At 38.2% G+C, this 20,661-nt stretch overlaps 1 protein-coding gene across 1 annotated transcript in view; it reads left to right on the plus strand.

The window, feature by feature from the left end:
• Positions 1–20,661, plus strand: part of EML6 (EMAP like 6) — a 317,613-nt gene that overhangs the window by 189,372 nt on the left and 107,580 nt on the right. The window contains exons 7-11 of the mRNA XM_068564158.1: positions 5,779–5,980; positions 8,587–8,724; positions 10,439–10,695; positions 12,831–13,043; positions 19,837–20,004. Of these exons, the coding sequence (XP_068420259.1) occupies positions 5,779–5,980; positions 8,587–8,724; positions 10,439–10,695; positions 12,831–13,043; positions 19,837–20,004 (978 nt within the window). The remainder of the gene's footprint in view (positions 1–5,778; positions 5,981–8,586; positions 8,725–10,438; positions 10,696–12,830; positions 13,044–19,836; positions 20,005–20,661) is intronic.

The raw sequence follows: 20,661 nt of genomic DNA on the forward strand, positions 1-20,661 counted from the left end.
TGCAATGGTCACCTCGGGCTGGCCGAGGTGACCAATAACATTCCTAAACGGGACGTTATTAGGAAACTTGAATACAGCTCTCTACCCACTGAGGTGTCCTTAGGAAGTCATTCCTATTTTAAATGGTTCTCTGGGAAGTGAGAGTGGCCTAGCATCCTGTCTGTCTCTGTAGGTAGACCCCTGGGGTCGACTTGTCTGATGTGACAAAATCCAATTTATCTCTTCGAAGAACTGAGTGTTTGTGGAGAGCCTGAGTTGTTCTCCAGAAAAAATGTTCACAGCTCATTAGGTTTATGTTGCAAACAATGAAAATGAAATGACTCCTCCCCTGGTTCTCTCTCTCTCCTTCTTCCCCTGCCCCTACTTAGTCAGAAATAATCCGTATCAGTTTAACTTCATTGCCTTTGCCACGTGTAAAGCTTCTCCCTTTTGTTGGTTAGTTCAGTGGAACGCTTTTTTCAAATGAAATCTGCTAGAAAACACAGACTGTGAGTTGTTAAGGGAGAAGCAGGGGTTGGATCCTCAGACTCTGCCTCTCGCCCCTCATTTCCCTGTGCTCTCCTTGCCAGGCCCCTGCGGCTCTTCTAGGAATCCAAGAACTCCCTGGGCACAGTCTGAAAACACAGCTGGGTGCTGTGCAGCTGGACTGCCTCATCAGTCTAGGCTGAGGTGGAAGCTTCTTTTTTGTTCTAAACCTCTTAAAGACAAAGCAAATATTTTTAAAATGTTAACACATTGATTCCATGTGATGGGTTGTTTGTTATAGTATTCTTGACCTTTCTGAATTTGTTCCCCAAACAAGAAGTTAAAAAATAGTGGGGGTGGTGGGGAGAAAAATGTTTGTACACTGGATCAAATACAGTGCTGGTCCTTTGGGAGAAATTCTGTTTTCAAGCCATTTAGTCTTAGGGGATGGGACACACTGTTGGAGGAAAACGGGAAGAACTGGCCTGTTCACGCTTGTAGTAGCGCCTTGGGTGCCAGGCCTGCTTGGAAAGGGTGAGTCTTTAGGACAGTCAATGGAATTATGAAAGGATTGTGCTTTGAGTATTTTGATAACAGTTAAAATATGTAACATTGCTAAGATATATAAGATGTATATATATATATATAGCTGTATATATGTATGTATATATGATTTTTACTGATATAATTGACATATAACAGTTTCAGGTATACAACATTATGATTATATACAGTGTGTATATATATAATATATATATTATATTACATATAATATTATATATGTATTATATATGTATTGTCTATACATAATGTACACATTTGTCTCAAAGTGATGACCACAATAAGCCTAGTTAATGTACATCACCACACATAGTTACAAATTTTTTTTCTTGTGATGAAAACTTTTAAAATCCACCTTCAAGATACATTAGCTACTTTCAAATATACATTACAGTATTACTAAATGTACATTGTACATGTTCATCATGCTGTACATTACACCCCCAGGACCTATTTATTTTATAACTGGAAGTTTGTGCCTTTGACTACCTTCACCCATTTTGCCTACTGCCCACCCCTGCCTCTGGCAATCACCAATCTTGTTCTCTGTATCTGTGAGTTTGGGAGGTTTGTTTTTACTTTTATATTTTAGATTCCACATAAAAGTGAGATCGTACAATATTTGTCTTTCTCTGTCTGACTTATTTTGCTTAGCAGTATGCCCTCAAAAGTCACCCATGTTGTCCCAAATAGCAATAATTCCTTTTTTTGTAGCTGAATGATATTCTATTGTGTATGTATACATCACATTTTCTTTATCCATTGATGGACGCTTAGGTTGTTTGCATGTCATGGCTATTGTGAGTAATGTTGCAGTGAACATGGGGGTGCAGATACCTTTTAGAGTTAGTGTTTTTGTTTGCTTCGGAAGCAGAAGTGTTGGATCATACAGTAGTTCTATTTTTAATTTTTGAGGAGCCTCCATGGTGTTACCCATAGTGGCTGTACCAATTTACATTCCCACAGTGCCCAAGGGTTCCCTTTGCCCCACATTCTTGCCAACACTTGCTATTTCTTGTCTTTTTGAAAAAATAATAGCCATTGTAATAAGTATGAGATAATATCTCATTATGGTTTTTGTTTTTTGTTTTTGTTGTTTTGGCTGCACCATGCAGCTTGCAGGGTCTTAGTCCCCCCACCAGGGATCAAACCCCTGCCCCCTGCAGTGGAAGCACGGCGTCCTAACCACTGGACCTCCAAGGAATTCCCTCACTGTGGTTTTGATTTGCAGTTCTCTGATGATTAGGGATGTGGAGCATCTTTTCATGTATCTGTTGACTATCTGTATGTCTTCTTTGGAAAAATGTCTATTCAGATCCTCTGCCCATTTTTTTAATCACATTGTTTGGGGTTTTTTTGCTATTGAGTTGTATGAGTTCTCTATATATTTTGGATATTAACCCCTTATCAGTTGTATGATTTGCAAATATCTTCTCCCATTTGGTAGGTTGCGTTACCATTTTGTAGATGGTTTCCTTTGCTATGCAGAAGCTTTCTAGTTTGATGTAGTCTCACTTGTTTACTTTTGCTTTTGTTGTTTTTGCTTTTGGTGTCAGAGCCAAAAAATTATAGCCAAGACTGATGTCAAAGAGCTTACCACCTATGTTTTCATCTAGGAGTTTTATGGTTTCAGCTCTTATGTTCAAGTCTTTAATCCATTTTTAGTTTATCTTTATATGTTTCTTTCGCATGTGGCTGTCTAGTTTTCCCAACACCATTTATGGAAGAGACGGTCCTTTCCCTATTGTATATTCATACAATGAATATATATATCTCTGCTTACAAATGTCTGGCTCCTCCTTAGAATGCAAAATCCATGAGGGCATGAGCCTGGCTTGTTTACTGTTCAAGCTCCAGTCTTGGGCATGTAATAGGCGCTCAATAAAAATTTGTTGTATAAATGAATGAATATATCCCTCCTTCTTTGAACGGTCTCGTTGAGGATGGAGATGTTGTCTTTTATTTCTTGGTATCTCCAAGACTCGAGAAGTGTTTGTGATTTGAATGTTTTATTTTATTCATTCATCAATTCTTATTGAGCATCTACCACATGCCAGACACTGTGCTAGATACTGAGGATACAGCAGTGTATAAAACTGAGAAAACTCTTGTTTTCACAGACATTAGTGAGAGGAAATGGACAATGAATATAATAAACTAGTAAATTCTTTGATTTTTTTTTGCCAATTTTGGAATATAATTAATATCCCTATTTACTTCCTATTTCTGAAGAGTAAAGTATTATACCTTTCCTGTAATAAAATTGTAGATGATGCAAAGCCTGCTGGGGAGACAACAAATTCACTCCCTTCCTAGAGAAAATAAGAACATGTTAATAATAAGGCATGGGAAAAAGATAAGGACGAGAAAGGGACAGTAGCAAAAGGATTGTTTCCTCCTTAGCTGAGCTTCCTGCCTTGTCAGCCTGCCATCTTATCCCGACTGCTTTCCCCACACATCTGTCCTTTTCAACCTTGAAAGCCCGTCGTGATGTTTGCAGTGGAGGATTCTGAGTGACCCTGAACTAGCCGTTGCCAAGGTATCCCTACTTACTACTCACAGCAGGAATAATAAATCTGCCTGTGTGCTGTCTCCTTCCATTTCAAGACACATAACAATGAATTCAGAGCAGGAAGTAAAGAGAGTTCTCTCATGTAATAATAGCTTTGTACCTTAAAAAAAAATACTTTTTGTAAATAAATTCATTATCTCATTGGATGCTTTCAAGACCACAGTGAGTTAAGATGAGGATTTCAGGAACTTCCCTGGTGGTGCAGTGGTTAAGAATCCGCCTGCCAATGCAGGAGACACGGGTTCGAGCCCTGGTCCAGGAAGATCCCACATGCCACAGAGCAGCTAAGCCCGTGCACCACAACTACTGAGCCTGCGCTCTGGAGCCCGTGAGCCACAACTACTGAGCCTGTGTGCCACAACTACTGAAGCCCACATGCCTAGAGCCCACGCTCCACAACAAGAGAAGCCACTGCAATGAGAAGCCCGTGCACTGCAATGAAGAGTAGCGCCCGCTCACCACAACTAGAGAAAGCCCGTGCACAGCAGTGAAGACCCAACACAGCCAAAAATAAATATTAAAAAAAAATAATAATAAGGATTTCAGTTATGGTGTCCAGATACCCCCAGTTAAACCTTATATTGTCCCAGCATTTGTCCTGGATTTTTTTTAATAGACTTTATTTTTTTTAGAGCAGTTTTAGGTTCACAGCAAAATTGAATGGAAGGTACAGAGATTTCTCATATACCTCTGTCCTCATATACACACAGCCTCCCTATCAACATTGCCCACCAGAATGGTACATTGGTTACAATGGATGAACCTGCATTGACATATCATCACTGAAAGCCTATAGCTCACATTAGGGTTCACTGTTGGTGTTGTATATTCTGTGAGTTTTGACACATGTATAATAACATGTATCTACCATTATAGGTCCTACGGAGTTTCATGGCACTAAAAATCTTCTGTGTGTCTGCCTATTCGTCCCTCTGTCCTAGACCTTTCATTCTTCAATAAAGTGTCATTATAATTTTAGATTTGAAAATATTTTTGATAGAATTATTTAATAGGTTTTTCAATATAGTAAAGCTGCTTTCTTGGTTAATAAATAATTTTAAAACTTATGTAAATTTAATTATTTTTAGAGCCTACTTTTTCTTGCAGAGGGGTCCTGATTTGGATGATAAATTACATGGTCTCCATAATTACAATCTGCATTTATGGGGAGAAAAACTGGTCCCCAGAGAAAAGGGGACTCTCCCTGGTGTGTCTGGCCAATCGGGTGTAGAGCAGGACTGAAGTCCAGGTGCTCTGACTTCTGGTACTTTCTACACAAAAGACACAAAGCCAGATGGGGAGACAACTCAGATCTCAAAGCTTATCACATCCTTAAGTAGTTTAAAGTAATTATGAAAGTGGGATTGCTTCCGTATTTCTAATTCAGACGTGAGAAAATTCACTATATAAGTAAATAATGTAGCCGGTGAGGAATAGAACAGACTGAGAGAAGCCCAGATCAACACTCAGGCAGGCAAGTGGGGATCTGCCTAAAGAGGATGGAATAATACGAAGGAAGGTTGGATTTAAAAGGGAGTACTGTGCTTTTAGAGAAGATTCCATAAATCGTTAAGTCAGTGAGGAAAAACATCTTCAGATGTTTGATGGTATTCTGAGACTGAAATTAGAGTTTCATTTGCATATTTCTGGGACATGGTGCATCTATTTATCCAGCAGAATGAGTCTAGGTTCTGATCAAATACATACTAAACTTGCCTAATAGGATAATTAACCGTTCTGTAGTATCACCCACGTATAATTTTATTACAATGTCAGCATCTTAAAAATTGAAGTGATTTAACTTTTCCATAGCAAATCAGAAGGAAATTGTTTCAAAGAGGGTTAGGTTTTCATAAAGACCAACTCCTGTTCTTATATTCACTTTAAGATGTTGTATTTAATATAGACCCTGCTGTAGAAACACACAGTTAGCCTAAGTCAGACAGGAAAGAGCAATCACTCTTTTACAAAATAAATCACAAGGGGTCGGGGGAACAACTAACACACAGAAGGCAGCGGTCAATAACACAGGGTGGTGTGTGGAGTTGATTCTCCACCCCCAGGCATTGTTCAGATGTGTTGCCTTAGATGCTATCCCGGTGACAGGGTATTAACTTTAGGTGTTTTATTTGTGAATGGTGTGGAGATATGCGTTTATTTTATTCGTTTATTTTCGTCAGGCCTCTCTATCCGGAGTGTGTGCTGGAAAGCAGACCGCCTTCTAGCAGGGACCCAGGACAGTGAGATATTTGAAGTGATCGTGCGAGAACGGGACAAGCCAATGCTGATCCTGCAGGGCCACTGTGAGGGGGAGCTCTGGGCTCTGGCCCTGCACCCCAAGAAGCCGCTGGCTGTGACAGGCAGCGATGACCGCTCTGTCAGGTGAGGCCCCGGCAGTGGTGGCTGTAACCTCCCTCACCTCCCTGGGGTAACAGATTGATTTTGCCCAAATTTGTTTATTACTTGAAGAGAAGGATAACCCACAGTGCAGAACCTCACCATTTCCAAACAGAATGTTAAGCCGTTTTGCTTAACAACAGTTGGCTTCTTGGCCTTTTGTTGTTGCTATCTTTCTTTGGCTCCATCTTAAGTCAAGAAAATGTTCTTAGAAGTGAAAATTCACTACTGCTGGTTAGATTGGCCTCCAGGTCTCTTCCAGCTGAAGATGTAAGCTGAGTGCACTCATCTGTAATAAGATCATGTTTCTTCCTCGTACCTTCAGTCCTGCTGGAGGCAGCTTGGCAATTTCACAGCTGAGTCACTCATCATCAGTTTAGTCACAGACTAAACATCACCAAGAGAACTGAAATTCTGATTTTCAAAGTCGTCTTTAGCAAGTGAGTCATTAATTCTTTCTTTGCTCAAAATTCCCTGTGAGAATTTACAGTGTCTTCAAATCAAAGGAAAGTGCGGGTTCCTAAGAAAATATGCCCATGTTTTTAGGGCCTCAAGTGTTCTCGCTATGGATCACTTGTTATTTGAGAACACGACAGTAGTAAAATGAGCAAAATGATTATGCTTCCAATGTTCTTGAGACTGTTGAAAGACTGATTTGAAAGTGTGCGATGAAGACTATTACACTGATTCCAGTATTTCCATACTACTGAGCTTTAAGTGTGCTCAACAACAAGCAGGCCAGAGAGAGAGTCCGTGACAGTGAGAGGAAGAGACTGATTGATAATCAGTTGATGGATTACTGCTTCTGGGTTTGACTAGCTAAAGTGGAGCACTGTATACTAGACTAAAGGTCACTGCTCCCCCTCCCCCCGCCCTTATTCTGTATGTTTGTGAATCGAATCAAGATGCAATGAGTATACTCATTAGAAAAGCATAAATCCGAAGATAAAACCATTTTTGAGTTTCTACTGAGCATTAAAGCCTCATCAATCTAAAAATCAGTGAAAACAATTCCAATGATCTCTTCACGTGACATAAATGTTTATTTGGCTTATACTTCTCTTTACTCACTTCCTCCTCCTCTGTTCCTTTTCCTTCCATTACTCTGAGCCAAACCAATGCCAAGTTATTCAAACACCCAAGAAACTCGATTCATACCCATCCAGATAGAAAGGATTTCAAGAAAGTTTTTGGCTTTTATATTTTAACAACTGTGTTGAGTCTTAGAATTGCAAAGAGCCCTTACTGCCAGAATTTGTATTACTCTCCTTAACCATTAATTTGGCTAAAATTTTAAATGGAATTTTTACACTGAGTATTGAAATTTAGGAAGGGTATAAGTCATAATTTCTTGATAAAGATTAGCTTAGTGGCTTTATAAGATTAGTGCAGTTTGCTGAGGAGTGATGGTTTCTTCATGCTAGTCAAGCAAAGCTTACATTGCTTAAAATAGTACAAGGCTAAAAACAGCATGAGATTATGAATAATGGACAAGGTATTGAAAGCATACCATAAGCTTTAGGCTGAACAGTGCAGGCTGCCTAAGGGATCAGTAAACTATTCACTGCGCAGCCCTGCAATGCAAGGCGCATGCCACCATCCCTCCTGAAGGTGGAATGCATTTAGAGAAATTGCACCGCATTTGACTTACTCGTGTTTCTTTATCACAGAACTTAGATTCTCAGACCCCCTCACAGATAATGTTGTTTGCACGTTAAGAGAAGACTGTCTTCAGAGTAGTAACAGAGAGAGGTCAGATGCCGCAATTGCATCTCACATGGAAACCCTTATTTGTGTCTTCAAATATTTAGTTTGTGTTCTCTCAGTTTGAGGTGCCTGGATTAGGTGTTCCAAGGAGCTGCGGAAAATTCTGTGTTAGTGGCACTTGCACTTGACCTCTGTCTCTCCAGCAGTAGCTGTGCTCATCAGCCAGGGGCATGGCGAAGTATCTCCCCCGCCCCAGCCCCAACCAAGAGGGGACCCATCAGCAGTGGGGTGCCCAGGGAGCTCATGAGGAGTGACAGCATATGACTGTGTACAGCCAACTTTGGAACCATCCTGGGCAGGGGTATCATTCGTTCTTCTCCATCTAAAATACTTCTTCTTGCTCAGGAGGCCAACAAATGTAATGTGTATTTCAATCTGTATGTGCTTACATAACACAGTTACTAGAAGGGAACTCGTATTTTTTTTTTTTAAAAAAAAAAAGCAATAACAGCATCTAGTAGTACTTCTTATCCTATAAGTGTTATTAACAGCCATTGGTATAAATCGAGAACAATTTTTAATCTCCGAAGAGAAAAGTATAATTTTGTGTGAAGTAGTGTTTAAAATTTCCTTATTTTATGAATCTCGAAATCTTTGGAAATGTTATCTCTTTTTATATTTCTTGCTGGATATTTCAAATGGTGAAAATCACATAAAGATAGGCTAAACACTTTCGCAGATTCCCAGACATGCCAAGAGGAAGGACACTGGTGTGAGGTTACTGCAGTCTTTCTTGTTATTATCGCAGTGGTGAACAGGCCTTGGGCTGGCTGATGACTATGAGAAGTTGCTTTGTTTTGTCTTTGACTTTGAACTGTGCTTAGGATGTGGAGCCTAGCAGACCATGCCTTGATCGCCCGCTGTAACATGGAGGAAGCGGTTCGAAGCGTTGCTTTCAGCCCTGATGGATCTCAGTTGGCCCTGGGCATGAAGGACGGATCTTTCATTGTTCTCCGAGTCAGGCACGTACTGATACTGAAAATGACATTAGAGATATTCTTTTGTTAAAATTAATTCTCCTGGTCAGAATGTATGCCAGGGCCTTAGGAAAAATGCATTTACTGTTTTGAATAGGAACACTGTAGATTCACAACCGCCTGTCTATAATTCCAAAATCCAAACGCTCTGAGCGTCCGAAGTTCTTTGGTAACTTATTTGTCAGCACTGCCTGACCCAGTGAACTGGATGTGAGATAGTTTACAGTCTATTAATCTCTTAGTAGGCATAGTCATGTATCATGTGATTTGCTGCAAAAATATTAATGTGTTCAAAAGGGGTTGCTGCCTTAGCTCCTACTGGGGATGTTATGTAATAGATTGTATGCAAACCTTTCTAAAATCCAATGAATAATGAACTCCCAAGCTTGTCTTGTCCCAGCGGTTTTAGATAAGAGATTATGGGTTTGTAATAAACCAAGAAGAGAGGAAGAAAGAAGAAAGCAGCCTCCAACAGCACTAAATTTTTAGAGATAAACTTAAGTAAAGATTTTTCTACCTATAATCACCAATAAAATGGAACATTTCATATTTATTAACCTCCTATATTATTTCTACTGGACAAAAATTATGACCCACCCTTGTAATTCTTTGAACACATTGGTTATTCTTTTGGATTACACATTTTCTGATTACAGAAAGGAAATACAGCTGTAGATTAGATACTGCATTTCTCACACACAGCAAATTCTATATAGCTCTTGGCATGGTTTACTACACTAAATTCTCATAACCAGCCACACAACTTATTACCAAATGGGTGGGCAACATTTTCTTTCTTTGCTTAGTGATGTGTGAAAAGATAGCTAATTACCAAATTTTCTTTTTGATGGATTTCCCAAGCCAAAAAAAAATCCTCCCACACCTATTTTATGGCATTATAGTAAACTATAATGCTATTAGTAAATGATAGCAAGTATGAGAAATTATTATGTGGAAGCAAATATTTGGCATTATTTATGCATTCAGTTCATTTTAGAGTTGATGAAGGCATCAATACTAGCTCAGGGGACCTGCTAGTCATAATCTTGTCTTATAGCTATGGGGGAAAAGCCTCAGTGAGCTTTCAAATAACAGTAGAAATTCTTACCAGAAACTTATCAGAAAGGACACAGAATATTCCAGTGATTCAATGTAAGCATTATTGACCTTTCATAGTGAAAGTTAAATAGTTACATAAAAATTCAACATTAAAAAAATAGTTTTCCTCTTCTGCTTTTTGGACTTGCTCTTTTTACAATAAGCATCAAGCTTAACAGTCACTGGTTTCTTGTTCTTAAAGTATTAGGAAGATAGTTTATTTTATGTTAACCTTGATATGTTTTACCGTTCTCTGTGACATATTTTTTAAATAATTTTACAAACCCCAAATTTTAATGAAAAGTTTTAGAGAAAAATAATACATATAACTGAACATGAAAGTGAAAATGCATTTCATTAAAATTGTTTTGTTTTTTACTTTGGGAGCCCAAAATATTATTTTAAATGTTTAATTTCTCCTACGTTGGCCATGAACTAAATAATATTTTATATGTTTCCATAAAAGTTAATTCTCTAATTCCTGTAGTTTTTCTCTCCCTTTCAAAGTAATGTTTTTCTGTGGCACACAGATTTTAAAACATGACTTGGGGTTCCTATCTCTAGATTTGCTGCTTATCGCTTTGCTTTTCTATTCTTATAGAGATATGACAGAAGTGGTTCATATCAAAGATCGAAAAGAAGTCATTCACGAAATGAAATTTTCTCCAGATGGTTCTTATCTGGCAGTGGGATCCAATGACGGCCCAGTAGATATCTATGCTGTCGCCCAGCGGTATAAGAAAATTGGAGAATGCAACAAGTCTCTCAGTTTCATCACACACATCGACTGGTCTTTGGATAGTAAATACTTGCAAACTAATGACGGTGCCGGAGAACGGCTGTTCTACAAAATGCCATGTAAGTCACAAGGGCAATGAATGTTTGTACAAAGCGCAACTCTGAACCATGGCAGAAAATATATGAGGATATTCTTAGGACCTCAGAGCAAGGAATGTTTTCTGAAACAAGACCCTCAAACCACAGACTCTCAAAGAAAAGATTCATAAATTGGAACACATTAAAATAAAAAATTATTGCACAACAAAAGAGACCATGATGGGCATAGATACTTGGAATTGTTATAATGGACAAAGGATATACATGAACAATACAAGTTTGAACTGCACCAGTCTACTTCTGTGCAGATTTTTTTAGTAGTAAACACTACAGTACTACATGGTAGGAGGTTGGTTGAATCTGTGGTTGTGGAACCATGGATGCAGAGGGTCAACTCTAAGTTATACATGGATTTTTCAATAGCGTGGAGAGTTGGTGGCCCTAGCCCTCAAGTTGTTCGAGGGTCAACTGTACACCTATAATATATAAAGAATGCCTAAAGATAAGCAAAAGGAAAAAATACTAGGAAAATACTAAAAAAATACTGAAGATTTGAGGATCACAGTCAACTACTGTGATTCCTTTCATCTCTTTTGTGTCCTTCATAATTGGAAGCCCTTATTATACGATTATTTGGTGAAATGTGCTCATTGGGATTTTTAAAAACCCACAAATTTTATTGGTAACCCCCACTATAACTTCTATAAGAGATTCATCTTATTTATATAATACTCATTTAGTAACATTTAATTTGTAATGTTAAAATGTCATAAATAAAAGACAGATTTCTGTATTACAGTCTTTGATTAATGATTTTTTATAATGTAAAAGGAAAAATTTAATACTTAACATGACTCTTGACCTCAAATAATTATATTTTAATTTTTTATTGAAAAATCAATTTTACTATAAAACAAGGTTATGACATAACTTCAACATTTTTAAGAGTCTCTGCCCTATCAATTCATCAATATACCTTTACTAGGTGCATATTTCTTTGTGTCTACTTTCTCTGCTTGACAGTATTTCATACATATTTTCATACGTGAAAAAATATGGAACACATTTTTGTCGTTTGCAGTAACAAAGTAACACCCTACTCAGTGATATCAAAGATACCAGTGTATCTTTGCTGGTACACACAGTGCAGATCCAAATATCTTTGTAGAGGTGGGATTTTCTCTTGTGAATTACTTTCTTGGACTATATTCTTTAAAGCAGGAGCACTGGATCCAAGACTATGTTCAGACTGTAAACTCTCCGATTCTGTGGTCTTCATAATGGATTTTTATATAATGCTGTGTTAGAGTCTAGAATTGCCAATTTGACAGTGCACCAGTAATGTATAAGAGCATCTATTCTCATAGGTTATTTATTTGAAAATATTTGTTATTTTTGAGGGGGAAAGTATGAGGTAATACACTTAATTGTCTTGATTTTGAATTTTTAAATTGTGCATGACTAAGCATTTTTCCAAACATTTCTTTATCCATGGGCTTCCTCCTTTTTGTGCTCCCTGGGAACATCCCTTACCAGCTGCTGGTGAAAACTGGGTATTGTGCCCCACACATAAGACCATACCTAGAACAATTGTCAGGACTATTTTCCCCAACTAATTACATTTATTTCATCAAAATTTGGTGGATTTTCATTGTCTAGCACTTTAAAATTTAAATAGAAAATCCATTCATTTTTTTCACTAATTAATTGAGGCTGACTTTTAAAAAATCACTTCTATGGTTCCTTGAATTATGAAAAGTAGGAGTTCAGAATAAACTCTTTAAAAACCTGGCAAAATGTTAGTAACTAAATATGATAAAATATAATTTAATAATAGTCATTTCATCAATAACACAAAGCATAATATCATCTCTATCTAGATAATTAAGGTCAAGTAAGTATCAGTAGTTTAAGACATTAGATGTACCATGATCATTTTCTTTCTCCTATCTGAGTTTTGAGCATGTGCTTCCTTTAAACCCTGCTAGAAAAAAAAATCACCATTTGGGGAAAGAGATTAGAATTTATAGTTTCCTTGGTTTGTAAACATTTTAAAACAAAGGTTTTAGACCTTTATGAGAAAAATGAATAAAGTAAATTAGAATATGATTTTATTTAAATGTAACATTATATTAAAATTTATTGATTATTTTCAGCTGGGAAGCCTTTAACAAGTAAAGAAGAAATCAAAGGGATTCCCTGGGCCTCCTGGACATGTGTGAATGGCCCAGAAGTGAGTGGGATTTGGCCAAAATACACTGATGTCACTGACATCAACTCAGTGGATGCAAATTACAACAACTCAGTACTGGTGTCTGGAGATGATTTTGGACTGGTTAAATTGTTTAAGTTTCCTTGTCTCAAGAAAGGTAAGGCCAAAAGAAATGTTTCATTGAATGAAGATTTGATCTAGAATATATATACAGTATAATTAAGGCTTATTTTCTTGATGTCTGTTACTGCAGACTATTCATTTTATCTTTATATTTACTCTAATACTTTTCAATAGAAAGTTTGCTATCTTCTGCTTTTGACATTCTGAAACGTGGTTTTGCAAATTTAAGTCAGCATTTGTTAACAGAGATGTTACTCAACATTTCGTGATTCATAAATTTCATGTTTCATGTTTTAAACAAGTTGTATTCTATTTTATTTATATCTACGTAAATATAATTTAAATTACATGTTACATTAAAATATTGTAATTAAAATTCTTTTATGCATTACAGCTAATTGTGCTTCTACATAGGAAGCAAAGCAAATCCTTATAGACATATTTAAAATGAAATCTGAAAGTGATTGTTGTGGTGATAATACAGTTTGTGGACCCCTTCTGATAGCACTAATTTTGCGCACCAGACTTACATAACTGGTGAATTTTTTTTATTGAAGTGTAATTGATATACAATGTTGTGTTAATTTCTGCTGTGCAGAAAGTGAATTAGTTATACAAATATACACACTCTTTTTAAAATTCTTTTCCATTATGGTTTATCACAGGATATCAAATATAGTTCCCTGTGCTATATATTAGGACCTTGTTGTTTATCCGTTCTGTATATTAATAGTTTGCATCTGCTAATCCCAAACTCCCAATCCATTCCTCCCCCAACCCCCTCCCCCTTGGTAACCACAGCTCTGTTCTCTGTGTGTGTGAGTCTGTTCCTGTTTGGTAGATAAGTTCATTTGTGTCATATTTTAGATTCCACGTGTAAGTGATATCATATGGTATTTGTCTCTTTCTGACTTACTTCACTTACTATGATAATCTCTAGTTGCATCCATGTTGCTGCAAATGGCATTATTTCATTCTTTTTTATGGCTGAGTAATATTCCATTGTATATATGTACCACATCTTCTTTATCCATTCATCTGTCAGTGGACATTTAGGTTGCTTCCCTGTCTTGGCTATTGTGAATAATGCTGCTATGAACATTGGGGTGCGTGTATCTTTTTGAATTGTAGTTTTGTCTGCATATATGCCCAGGAATGGGATTGCAGGATCATACGGTAACTCTATTTTTAGTTTTTTGAGGAACCTCCGTACTGTTTTCCATAGTAGCTGCACCAACAATGCAACAGTGTTTCCTTTTTTCCACACCATCTCCAGCATTTGTTATTTGTAGATTTTTTAATGATGGCCATTCTGATCGGTGCGAGGTGGTACCTCATTGTAATTTTGATTTGCATTGCTGTAATAATTAGCCATGTTGAGCATCTTTTCATGTGCCTGGTGGCCATCTGTATGTCTTCTTTGGAAAAATGTCTATTTAGATCTTCCGCCCGTGTTTTGATCGGGTTGTTTGTTTTGTTATTGTTGAGTTGTATAAGCTGTTTGTATATTTTGGAAGTTAAGCCCTGTTGGTTGCATTATTTGTAAATATTTTCTCCTCCTCTTTAGGTTCTTTTCATTTTGTTTATGGTTTCCTTTGCTGTGCAAAAGCTTGTAAGTTTGATTAGGTCCCATTTGTTTATTTTTGCTTTTGGGAGACTGATAACTGGTGAAATATTTGAGAGAGTTTGATTCAAAACAACCCTTTCTGCCCTTGCATTTTGTTCTTTTGTTTTATTGTTGTTAAAATCTTGTCACTTCAATTTTTCTGGCACTGTCAGGCTTTGTAGAATGTGACTGAATTAATCATGTAATGACCCTGTCCTCTTCCTTCAAAAGTTCAGGCAAAGCCCATACACAGGCTTTTCTGAGACTCCCTGCCTGCACCCTGAAAATCTGATCAGCAGTAGGGATGTGCTGTTGCCTGAAAACCCTTTCACTTGAACGATTTTTAGAATAATCAAGGAAAGGGATTGAAAATGTCATCAGAAAGTCATTTTCAGCTAACTGGCTGTTTTGAAGCAGTGACAATTATGGTAAAAAATTGAACATAAAATGCATAACAAAACCACCATCATTTCCACTTGGCAAAATGACCATCAGATTAAAATGCTTGAGGTACAACATTACCTCAACATGCCTAATTCAAACTGTTCTCTTTCTCCATAATGGGTCTTTTGAGTAATAGGGCGTGTCTTGTTAAATTGAGTAATGTACTTGCAGAAGTTAAGTTAGGCAACCAGAAGGTATCTGGAAATTCAGGATTCAGAAGAAACATCATGAGGGTCAGAAGCAATACTATTGGTCTCAAGTATCAGGACTTGGGAATTCAGTGAGAGTTGGTATTTCCTATGAGTCATTGAGACTTGTAGGATAGACTTGGGTCTAGAAAATAGCAATGGAAATGTAAATCTTGGGTTAGCATATTAGGATGGGGGAGGCAGGTAGGGAGGTACAGTGAGTAGTGCTGTTTGTCAAAATGAGATACCCTTATATGTAAAACAACCCTGAGGATGAAGGCAGCCAGGAGACATCTGAATGAACAAGGAGACATTGACAGCCAGAGTGACAGTATGGTGAGAGTAATAAAACCCACCTCAACAATCTGCAGAAGTATCCATGTCCTCATAGCAAACTGACTTGTTCTACTTTTCATGACACATTGTTTATACATCTTGCAATTTGCCTCAGAGTCATTTAGGCTCTTGGAGCCTTTTTGTGCTAAAGCTACTGGTGGAGAAGTTTATAACAGAGTGTTGCTGATGAGAATGGTAACAGTTGGTGGAACTTGTCTCCCTATAACCAAGGTACCAGTGACAAGTATTCCCCCAACTTTTGAACATGTAAACACCCAAATATTAGCAGGGGCTGATGACTATGAGAAAGTGTGGAGACTGAGTAAAGATTATAGTTTTCCACTGTGATTAAATAAAACTCACAAGTTAATTGACACATTTATGATTATGTGTACATAGTATTCTTTTGCATAATAATTAGACATAAGTGTTCTGCAGTTAATGAAAATGACTACAATTCATATTATTTTTACATAGCTGAACCAATTTGTTTTCCTCATTTCCTTTTGACAGTTTTCAAATCTTAAAATAATTAGGATCCATACTGATAATTTTCCCTGATGTCATTTAGAGTACATCCTGTTTGACCATCACCCCCGAGACACTGACATGAGGTAAAATCCAAAGCCTTGCTCATTGGCATTTACCATATCTTAACACCCTTGGCATCTACCCATGCTCCTAGGGGAGGCTCAAGGCCAAGGATCTCCATGTTTCACTTGTGTGCTGCCATTCCATTAATCCTTCACACACACACACACACACACACACACACACATACACACAGTCCTTGAACAACTACCTCCTATGACAAGTGTCCTGGATACTGTAAGACTTGAGTTGCAGAAACCCTAGACCTTGGAGGGGAAAGTGCTGGCCTTCAGTAGAGCTTGGATGAGCTTGATGCAGGAACAGAAAGGTCAGTGTGTCTAGAGCATGATGAACGAGGGGAGAGCTGTGCACTCCAAGGCTGGAAGGGCAGTGGGGGCCAGGCATGAAGGGCCTTGAAGCAACTGTTAGAAATGTGGGTCTTATTCTAAGTGCAGTGGAAAACTATTGAGGGTTTTAAATGGAAGAGTGACATGAGCAATTTAAGTTTTTAAAATACTACTTTGATATTGTGTGGGATGGAATAGGGAAGGGGAGGCTTCAAGTAGAGAGATTATTGCAAGAGCCCGGGTAAAAGGTGATGTGACTTGGACAAAGGTGTCAGGAACAGACCTGAAGAGAGGTGGTTGAGATTAGGAAACAGTGTCAAGGTAGAGCTGAAGGTCTTGCTGATGGATTGGGTGTGGGAATAGAGGGAAAGAGAAGAATTGAGGAAGACTCCTAAGTTTTAGGTTTGAGCAATCGGGTGGATGGTAGCACCATCTATAGAGATGGGAAAATGAGAAAGGAATAGGTTTTGTGCGTGTGTGTGTGTGTTTTATGGTGGTAACAGAGTAGGAGGGGAAGGGGAAACTCCTGGTTTTTCTGTGATAAGTTTGAGGCGCCTATTAGACATCCAAGTGGGCATAGCACACAAGCTGTCAACACTCTTGGGAGAGTTCAGGGTTGGAGATGAATGTTTGGCAGCTGAGGGAATATCAACAGTATTTAAAGCCAAGGAGAAAGAATCAATAGAGAGGAGATGAGGGCTGAGGGCTGAGCCTTCCTTAGGGTCCAGAGAATAAAGGGGGGCCTTGTAGAGTCACTCATTGTCCTAAGGAAAACCTTGGAAGAGATGGATGTGGCCTTCATTTATTCAATAAATATTTAAGTGCTATTCTAGAGGCTGGAGATATGTCAATGAATAAAACAAGCACAAGTCCCTGGAGCTCTTGTTCTACTGAGGGGACCCAGTCAATAAACAAGACAATGTAAACACATCTGATGGTGAGAAGTGCTGTGATGAAAAATAAAGCAAACAATGGGAGTAAAGAGTGCTCAGGTCGGGCAGTGTAGTATTGCTGTTTTAAGTAGGATGGTCAAAGCAGGGCTCACTGATAGTTTCATTTGACTAGAAACCTGAAGGAGGTAAGAGAACCAGCCATTCAGAGATGCAGGGAAAGAGCATTCCAGACTGAGGGAACACAAGTGCAAAAGCCTAGAGACAGAAGAGGACCTGGCATGCAAAGAGGCCAGTGAGCCTAGAGTAGAGCAAGTGAGGGAGAGAGAGGAAGAATGATCAGAGAGATAAGGCCTAAATATTGATGACAGTAATGCTATTGCAGGTTCTAGTTCCAGCCTCCCAATGGTGTATGAGCTAGCTATTGCTGTAAAACAAATTCCCCTCCCTCCCAAATTTAGCAGCTTAAATCAATAATCATTTATTATCTCACAGTTTTGGGGAGTCAGGAATTCAGGAGCAGCTTAGCCGGCTCTCCAGGTCTCTCATGAAGCTGCAGTCATCTGAAGGCTAGACTGAGGCCAAAGATCCACTTCCAAGATGCTCACTCACCTGGCTCTTGCCTGGAGGCCTCAGTTCCTTGTGAGCCTCTCCGTAGGCTGCTTGAGTGTCCTTATCACATGGTATCTAGAGATCCAAGAAAGAGCAAGGAGGCATCTGCAGTGCCTTTTTTAACCTCCTCTTGGATGTCACATACCTTCACTTTTGACATACTCTGTTTTGATTTGTATCAAATAATTTGTGGACATATTTTTTCCAGCTTTACTGAGATAAAATTGACAAATAATATTGTGTAAGTTTAAAGTATACAACATGGTGATTTCATATATGTGTATATGTTGTGAAATGATTACTACTTTAAAGTTAGTTAACATATCCATCAACTCAGTTAGTTATCCTGTGTGTGTGTGTGTGTGTGTGTGTGTGTGTGTGTGTGCGCGCGCGTGTGTGTGTGTTTAGTGAGAACATTTAAGATCTACTCTCTTGGCAACTTTCAAATATACAATACGGTATTATTAACTACAGTCACCATGGTGTACGTTAGATCCCCAGAACTTATTCATCTTATAACTGAAAGTGTATCTTTGACCAGCATCTCACCATTTCCCCCTAGGTCCCTGATAACTGCAAATCTACCATGTGCTTTTATGAGTTTAACATTTTTTTAGAATTGTGGACATTTTTTAAACAACTCCAAAGAGATGGGTTAAATCATTTCTGAGGAGGGTCTAAAGGTCAGGGCAGCAAAGAATAGCCCAACAAGATCTATAGAGATATGGGAAGAATATATATTTACTTCATAATTATTGATTTATCATCAGCCAGCATTTCCAGCTGACCGGAGTTGGAATCTGTTTGACTTCATTAAATTACCAAAACTGATTTAGGAAACTCTTTGAAATGGGCATGGTTGCTTTTGAGACTCAAGTCCTTGCTTTCCCCTTCTGTGGCAGCATTCCCCTTGTCTTTTTTGGAAGCCTTGATATAATAAGACCTCACCTGGTCAGAACACGCTGTCAGGGAAGGGACATGTGTCAGTCATTTCCGCCTACATGTAAATTTAAATCATTATCTCTCCAGTGGGTATTTAAATTTTAAACATGTGATAGTTGAAGAGATGGCCTTTTCCCCCATTAAAGAGATTTCGTTTAGAGGGGCTGTAATAGGTAGAAGTATTTCTGAAGGAGGGATAGTGTGCTTGTTGGCCCCAGAAATCTCTCATAGTCTTTGGGGTCCTAGGCCTCCACATGATAAGATGGATCTTGCTTATTTCCATGAGTGCCTTTATGCTCCTATGTGCTCACCATACACTGGAGACTTTGCTGCAGTTATTCAACCACAAATATATGTTCACATAGCTTTTCTGTTGCATTCACTACCTGGGGATGGTGTTTACTGAGTAAAGCAATCAATTTAAGTGAAAAAAAATTCATTCTCCCAACTCTACATCTACGTGACTCCAAACCACAATTTTACTACCCCCACCCCGCCGCAGAAGTATTTTCCATTTCCCAGTTAAAGGATTGCCTGTTGCATCTTGTATTTAAATAAGAATGTGTAAGATGTTCATTCTTTAGCATTTATTTTCAGAATCAGTGAAGCAGTAGGTGTTATTTGGAACAGGTTCAGAAGTGTCTTTAGACACAGGGCTTAAATTTTAAGACCCAGTTTTAGCTTAATCCATACTGGAATGATTGAGATATCTTTTGGAGCCTTTGATTATTTGTTATTATATATAAGATTGAAATTATATTTTCTAATATATTTAAAGCTTTTACTTCTCAACATGAATAGAATGTAATTTTTTAACCAACAAATTCTATTTTTTGCACAACTAATCTTCTCCTCAAAAATATCTTTTCAGGAGCCAAATTTAGAAAGTATGTGGGTCATTCTGCACATGTCACAAACGTCCGCTGGTCTCATGACTTTCAGTGGGTATTAAGCACAGGAGGGGCTGACCACTCGGTTTTCCAGTGGAGATTTATTCCAGAAGGTGTCAGCAATGGCCTGCTGGAAACAGCACCCCAGGGTAAAACCAGTAATAATTTTTCAACATCTATTTATTTTTCAATAAAAATTTCAAAGAATGGTCTAACATCTCTTCTTAAGGTAAAGAGTTAAAGCTGTTTTGAAAAATTCATTCCTACAATAAATTTAAAAGAACAGAAAAAACTTTTGAGATATGGGCCAATTGAATATGGGTCAGTTGGATAATTTCCTTCAAAGGATTTTGCTTATACCAAATGCAAGTTGAAGGTCTAAGGTTTACATGAAGAATTAACTTTTGAGAATAACACGAACAGATACATCTCGGCCTCCTTAGGACGATTCTAACAGGTGGTGGGTCTGCTGGGTCAGGTGACAAGGTAACATTTGGAATAGAAGTTGCCTCCTGAATGGGATTCAGAGAACGGTCCACAATCACGGCCACTGTGTTCCAGTTCAATGGATGTGTATAGTCCTTTAATTTACTGTGATGTTGTCAGGAATGATCATGTAATATGTGAGGAGATGTTCTTATTGGGAGGGGTTCTGCAGCAATTTTGACCATGGCAATTACCAACATGGGTGGGCATGTTAACAGGCTAATGAGGATCTTTACTGAACTGAGTGGTTGGATTTCCTTCTGTCCCAGCCTTCTCCTTGGGAAAACCTAGCCCCCCGCTCCCTTTTTTTCACTTTCAAA

This window comes from Eschrichtius robustus, chromosome 15, assembly GCF_028021215.1.
Source record: "Eschrichtius robustus isolate mEscRob2 chromosome 15, mEscRob2.pri, whole genome shotgun sequence".
In the NCBI taxonomy this organism is placed as follows: domain Eukaryota; kingdom Metazoa; phylum Chordata; class Mammalia; order Artiodactyla; family Eschrichtiidae; genus Eschrichtius; species Eschrichtius robustus.